Consider the following 6,887-nt stretch of genomic DNA (forward strand, 5'->3'; position numbering starts at 1 on the left):
ACACGGGATCTAGTTCCCTGACCAGGGACTGAATCCAAACCCCTGCAATGGAAGCACAGAGTCTTCCACTTCCAGTCTTAACCACTTCCAATCTTAACCACTGGACCAACAGGGCAGTCCCAGTAACTCTTGCTGGTGCTGCTGCTGCTAAGTCACTTCAGTCGTGTCCGACTCTGTGTGACCCCATAGATGGCAGCCCACCAGGCTTCCCTGTCCCTGGGATTCTCCAGGCAAGAACACTGGAATGGGTTGCCATTTCCTTCTCCAATGCATGAAAATAAAAAGTGAATGTGAAGTCACTCAGTCGTGTCTGACTGTTAGTGACCCCATGGACTGCATGCAACCTACCAGGCTCCTCCATCCATGGATTTTCCAGGCAAGAGTACTGGAGTGGGGTGCCATTGCCTTAAGAGGTAGCAATTTGACAGCTTAAATCAACTGGCTCAGCACATGCAGTTAGAAAGTGGCAGAGGCAGAATTTGAACCAGGCAGCCAGTATTTTACACCAGTATACTGTCCAACTCCCACCCTGGGAAGGGCACGAGGGAGACAGTAGTGAACGACACAGATGCCATCCCTGCCCTCAGGATGCTTACAGACTAGGAGAAAAAATAAACTTTAAACAAATAACCACCCCCAAGGACATATCTATTCAAGTGGAAGTAGAGGGTGAAGAGGCCATTAAACAGGTGAAGGAGAGGAAGGGAGGTCCAGCGCAGCAGTGGAACAGCATGAGGAAAAGCTCCGAGGCAGAAAGAGGGTGGCAGTCCCAAGCTGTGACTCGACTACAGCCGGGGCAGGTGGATGCCAGTGAGAAGCTGTAGAAAAGAGCAAGAGGAGTGGTCTGTAAACATACATTGTTCAGAGTTATCCCAGCTGCTCTAGAGGACAGATCAACTGAGAGCAAGAGAGTGTGTGGCAAGACCAAGCAGAAGGTTCATCTGAGCAGCAGATGCTAGCTTAGATTAGCCTGTTGATAGTGGGAATGGAAGGGGACAGATTGATCAAATATTTGGGAGTTAGGATTTACCAGGCTTGGGGGTGGGGGTGGGGGTGGGAGCGGGGTGAGCAAAAGGAGGGGCATAAATTACAATTTGGGGCTTGAACAACTCAGTGGGGGTGGAACTCTGGGAAGGAAGACTAGAGTTCAGGTTGCATCTGAGGTGGCTGTGGACCACCATATGGAGCTGGTAAGTAATAGGTGGTTGGTTGGACATATGGTTCTGGAGCTTGGAGGTGCTAAAAGCAAAGGAAACCACCTTGCACAAAGGTGAAAAGAGTGTCTAGGACAGAGCCCTGGAGGAGTCCCGCCAGCCCCGCACCATTAAAAGACAATAGAAAGGAAGAAAGGCGCAAAGACCGCTGAGAGACACGCTTAAAGAGGGAGGAGGAAAGCCAGGAGAGTGGCGATCCCGAAATACAGAGCAGTGTGTTCAACAAGGGCAGGACCTGGTGCGACTGAAGTTAGCAGGCAGTAAATACAGGTATTCTTGCCTGCAAAATTCCATGAACAGAGGAGCAGAGTCAGACACGACAATACACAAAAATACAAAGATACAAATACCACTATATAGATGACCTCTGGTTATTATCTTTCACTTCACTGATCTTTCATTTCTTCACTGTTACCTTTTCCTCATCCTGTTCCTTATAAGAGTGTATTTCTTAAATATTGTGTTGGCATTTTCTTTTATGAAGTGTCTGGGAATTTTTCATCTACTTTGAGAAATTTGGTTTACTTTTGCATGGCTTCTAAATCTTCCTTCAACATTGCCTTATAAATGTCATACCTGATTGTCCTTCCAGCATCTTGAGATTTGCTTCAAATCAAATTCTTCCTGTTATTTTCTCAGGTTGACTCTCTTGAACTTTTTTCTCTGTTTCTTCTTTTCTACCAGGAGCTCAAACTCGAAAACTTTTGGCACCAATGATTTTTAAGTTATTATCTCCTAGTGTCATTTATATTTGTCCTGCTTTTCCATTCTTTTTTATTACCATCCTGATGGGGCTTCCCTAATAGCTCAGATGGTAAAGTGTCTGCCTAGAATGCCGGAGACCCAGGTTCGGTCCCTGGGTCGGGAAGATCCCCTGGAGAAGGAAATGGCAACCCACTCCAGTATTCTTGCCTGGAAAATCCCATGGAGAGAGAAGCCTAGTGGGCTGCAGTCCATAGGGTCGCAAAGAGTCGGACATGACTGAACGACTTCACTTCACTTCAAATACAGGTACGGCTGTTGTGATCTGGGATTTGTCCTGAGGTGTCCCCATGAAGGCAGGGGTTGAGGTTCACTCAGGCAGGGCAGGGGATTTGGATACACAGAGGAGAGGGCCTGACCTGGCATGTGTGGGGTAAAGAAAATAACACCAGCAGGTAGAAATAGAAAGAGGTGGGGCCGGAGGATGAAGAGGGTAAAGAATAGGTGCCACTCACTGACTGGCTAGTTCATGCTCATATAATGCTCTAAATTACCCTGCAAGGGAGAAGCTACCAGCCCTTTGGTAGAGAGCAGAACACTCAGCGCTAGAGATCTGAAATGACTTGTTCAAGATGATACATGTAAGTGGTAATGACTGAATTCTATCCTGAGTCTGAGTCCAGGACTGTCACCTCATGCCTCCTTGACTCTGGTGGCAAGGAGGGAAATAGATCACAGAGGGTCAGGGCTCAACAAGGGTAGAAGAGGAGGGACTAGGCCTGGAGAGATTTGGATGCAGTTTCAACAAGGTGTGGAAAGTAGGTGTAAGCTGAGGGTAGGGTAGACACTCAGGGTATTTAGTTGGAGCAACCGAGCAGAAAGAGGTTCCAGTGATTGAAGTGGATTCAGGGGGAAGACAAAGGCTTTGACGACTTGATGAGTCGGCCGGGCCTACACAAGTGACAACCAGAGGTAGATGTCAGGAGGTAAAAAGATACACAGATTTGAACGTCAGAAAACTCTACGCTGTGGGAGATACGAAAAGCTTCAGTATGCTTTTTTTTTTTTTTTTTACCTTCTTAACAGCAAAGTTGAGAAGGGGCTGGTTCTGGGAGAGATGTGACAGGAGAAGGGCATCATTCTGCTGATTCAAAGACGACTCCAGGCTCACTTTGACTCGGTTCCCCCCACAGATGGCTTTTCCCTGCCATAGGTCCCTGAAACCCAAGATCCTGACCTGCCTTCTAGCGGGTTTGAGTTTCTCGATCCTGCATCACTGGTTCCTCGGAGACCTCAGGTTTCAACAGAAGCAGAGGTCGGATGGGTCCCTGCAGGTGACCCACGTGGCCCCTGCTGCCACGTCGCCGTCCAGCCCAGGGCCTCCGTGCGTGGCTAACGCCTCAGCGAACGCCACGGCCGACTTCGAGAAGCTGCCTGCACGCATCCAAGACTTCCTGCGGTATCGCCACTGCCGCCACTTCCCGCTGCTCTGGGACGCGCCGGCCAAGTGTAGGGGCAGCCGCGGGCCCTTTCTGCTGCTGGCCGTGAAGTCGGCGCCGGCCAACTTCGAGCGGCGCGAGCTCATCCGCCGCACGTGGGGGCAGGAGCGCAGCTACGGCGGGCGGCAGGTGCGCCGCCTCTTCCTGCTGGGCACCCCCGCACCCGAGGACGCGGAGCGTGCAGAGCAGCTGGCGGAGCTGGCCGCGCTGGAGGCGCGCGAGCACGGCGACGTGCTGCAGTGGGCCTTCACTGACACCTTCCTCAACCTCACGCTCAAACACGTGCACCTGCTCGACTGGCTGGAGGCCCGCTGCCCACACGCGAGCTTCCTTCTCAGCGGCGACGACGACGTCTTCGTGCACACGACCAACGTGCTCCGCTTCCTGGAGGCAAAGTCGCCTGACCGCCATCTCTTCGCCGGGCAGCTCATGAGCGGCTCCATGCCCATCCGCGAGAGCTGGAGCAAGTACTTCGTGCCCCCGCAGCTCTTCCCCGGGTCGGTCTACCCAGTGTACTGCAGCGGCGGCGGCTTCCTCCTGTCCCGCCACACGGTCCAGGCCCTGCGCCAGGCCGCCCGCCACACCCCTCTCTTCCCCATCGACGACGCCTACATGGGCATGTGTCTGGAGCGCGTCGGCCTGAAGCCCAGCGGCCACGAGGGCATCCGGCCTTTTGGCGTGCAGCTGCCCGGCGCCCGGCAGCCCTCCTTCGACCCGTGCATGTACCGCGAGCTGCTGCTGGTGCACCGGTTCGCGCCCTATGAGATGCTGCTCATGTGGAAGGCGCTGCACAGCCCAGGGCTGAGCTGTCACCGGGGGCACAGGGTCTCTTGAGGCTGGGAGGCCAGTGTGGGGGTGCCGTGGGGTCAGTCATGGGGAAACTAGGAAAGGCAGTGACAGGGCAATCTGGGAAGACAGTATTGAGAAAGCCTTTGGAAGGTCAATGTTAAGGGGCTGTGTTTGGGGGATGGGGCGTCTGATTAGTAAGCCTGAAAGACAGTGATTAGGGAGTGACCTGGTAGAGACCCGGGTTCCATTCCTGGGTCGGGAGGATCCCCTGGAGGAGGACATGGCAACCTACTTCAGTATTCTTGCCTGGAGAATCCCATGGACAAAGGAGCCTGGTGGGTCATGGTCTGTACAGTCGCAAAGAATCGAACACGACCACAGAAGGGCAACTAGAGTCTGTTGTGAACCGAACCTCCATTGCGGGGGTGGGGTGGGTGCGGGTCAGCAACCAGACTCTGAGGATCAGGCTGTGGTCCTGACTTCCAGGAGCTGCCAGTTGTTGGCAAAGTACAAAAATCAAGAAAACAGCTTGAGAATGAGGCAGAAATGTGTGCTGTCAAGGTCCCAACTATGTAAGATGGACAAGAAGGGCTGAGCTTCAAGGAGGAAAGCCTGAATGCCTTCCCTGCCCTCGAGAGGCGGTCCAGTCTTCCCCGCCCTCGGGAGGTGGTGGTCCAGTCTTCCCTGCTGGCGGACTCCCTCTGGCATAACCATGTACTTTGTCACTTGGTTGGGCCCTCTCCTGACCCTGCATCTTTGCAAGCTTTGATCCCTTTACTGGAAATGTCCGCCAGCCATCACTGTCCAGGTCTCTTGTATGCATGAGGAGGCCTGCAAGGGGCGGTGGAGCTGTCCACCAAACTCTGTTACCCCTTCCTCCTGGGCACACACCTAGACTATACTTCCCAGACTCCCTTGAAGTGAGTTGTGGGCATGTGACCAGCCTGTCTTCATGTCTGTGTATAGTTGTGAAGAAGACCCCTCCTGAACCCTGGCCTCACCTCTGCTCACTTTCTCCTTTCCTCGGATTGGCACATGGATGAGCCTATAACCTTGTAGATGCCTGGGTTCCTCAACATTGGCACAATTGAGTTGTGAGTTCTTTGAGTTCTTTGCTGTAAAGGACTGTCCTGCACATTGGAGAACATTTAGTCATATCTCTGTCCTCTGCCTACTAGATGCCAGCGTCACACCCCAAGTTATAACAACCAAAAATATCTCTGAATTTTGCCACATGTACCCTGGTGAGTGGGGCTTCTCTGGTGGCTCAGATGGTAAAGAATCTGCCTGCAATGTCTGTGTTCAATCCCTGGGATGGGAAGATCCCCTGGAGAAAGAAATGGCTACCCACTCCAGTATTCTGGCCTGGAGATTTCCATGGACAGAGGAGCCTGGCAGGCTACAGTCCATGGGCTTACGCAGAACTGGACATGGCTGAGTGACTTTCACTTTCACCATGGTGAGCAAAATCATCTCTAGTGTGAACCGCTGACCTAGAGGAAGGCAGGGAAACAAGAGGGCTTCCCAGTTCACTGCAGGGAGCAGAGCTACTTGTGGACTAACCTGGAATACACAGCTCAAACTGCTGAGAAGAACAAAATAAACTTTATGTTTTCTGAGCCTCCTGGGTTTTGTTGACACTTTGTTAGGGCAACCTTGGTAATGTGTCCTCTCTGATCCCTGTTTCTACCTAACCAGACTGGCTGCTCCCAGAGGGAGGGACCATGTCAGAATCATGTCTGGTGATAACCCATGGAGGGAGGCCTGGCATTCTGCAGGCTCACTCTTAGCTTGGGAGGTGGAAGGAGCAGGAGGAAGAGGCACCGTCCAAGCAGCCTTTCTGCAGTCCTGGATCCCTGGATCCCCAGGAGCCATAGCCACTTGTCCCTTGCCGGCTTGCTTCTGAGCAGGGTCCGGCTCATAGTAAGTACTCCATAAATGCTTTAGGGGTGAAAAAATGAATGGATGGTACCCATCTGTCCCAATGGTATGAACTGTATCCATCGGGACAGTGTATTAGTTTCCTATTGTGGCTGTAACAAATTGCCACGGATGTGGGGGCATAAAGATACACACATAGTTATTATCTTATAGTCCTACATATCAGAAATCCAAAATGAGTCTTGCTGGGCTAAAAGTCAAGGTGTCAGGCCTGCTTTCCTTCTGGGAGGTTCCAGGGCAGAATTTGTTCCCCTGCCTCTTCCAACTTCTAGAGACTGCCCACATTCCTTAGTTTGGGGCTTCCTTCCATCTCCAGAGGCAGCAGTCACATCACTCTCACCTCTGCTTCCCTTGGACCCATGTCCTCTGACTCTCCTGCCTCCCCTTTCATTTATAAGGACTCTTGTGATCACACTGGGTCTGCCTGGATAATCCAAAATTATCTTTCTGTCTTAAAGTCCACCAATTAGCAACCTTCGTTAATTCTTTTTTTCCATGTAACCTAACATATAAATAGGTTTCAGGGATTAGGGCCTAGACATTGTTTTTGGCGGGGACATTATTTCACTTACCATCAGTCAGTCAGTCAGTCAGTTCAGTTGCTCAGTCGTGTCTGACTCTTTGCGACCCCAAGGACTGCAGCATGCCAGGCCTCCCTGTCCATCACCAACTCCCAGAATTTAGTCAAACTCATGTCCATTGAATCGGTGATGCCATCCAACCATTTCATCCTCTGTCAGCC

General features: G+C 51.9%; 1 protein-coding gene across 1 annotated transcript; it reads left to right on the top strand.

Moving 5' to 3' along the window:
* The first annotated feature begins 2,208 nt into the window (after positions 1-2,208).
* Positions 2,209-4,249, top strand: B3GNT6 (UDP-GlcNAc:betaGal beta-1,3-N-acetylglucosaminyltransferase 6). Its single transcript, XM_040258904.1, has one exon. It carries the CDS (start codon positions 3,110-3,112, stop codon positions 4,247-4,249), a length of 1,140 nt encoding a protein of 379 aa, XP_040114838.1. The 5' UTR covers positions 2,209-3,109.
* Positions 4,250-6,887: the final 2,638 nt, after the last annotated feature.

The sequence above is a fragment of the Oryx dammah genome, unplaced genomic scaffold (assembly GCF_014754425.2).
Source record: "Oryx dammah isolate SB20612 unplaced genomic scaffold, SCBI_Odam_1.1 HiC_scaffold_17, whole genome shotgun sequence".
In the NCBI taxonomy this organism is placed as follows: domain Eukaryota; kingdom Metazoa; phylum Chordata; class Mammalia; order Artiodactyla; family Bovidae; genus Oryx; species Oryx dammah.

What these genes read in the sequence shown, in the direction of transcription:
- B3GNT6 (XM_040258904.1), top strand. Translation starts at nt 3,110, where the DNA reads ATGGCTTTTCCCTGCCATAGGTCCCTGAAACCCAAGATCCTGACCTGC.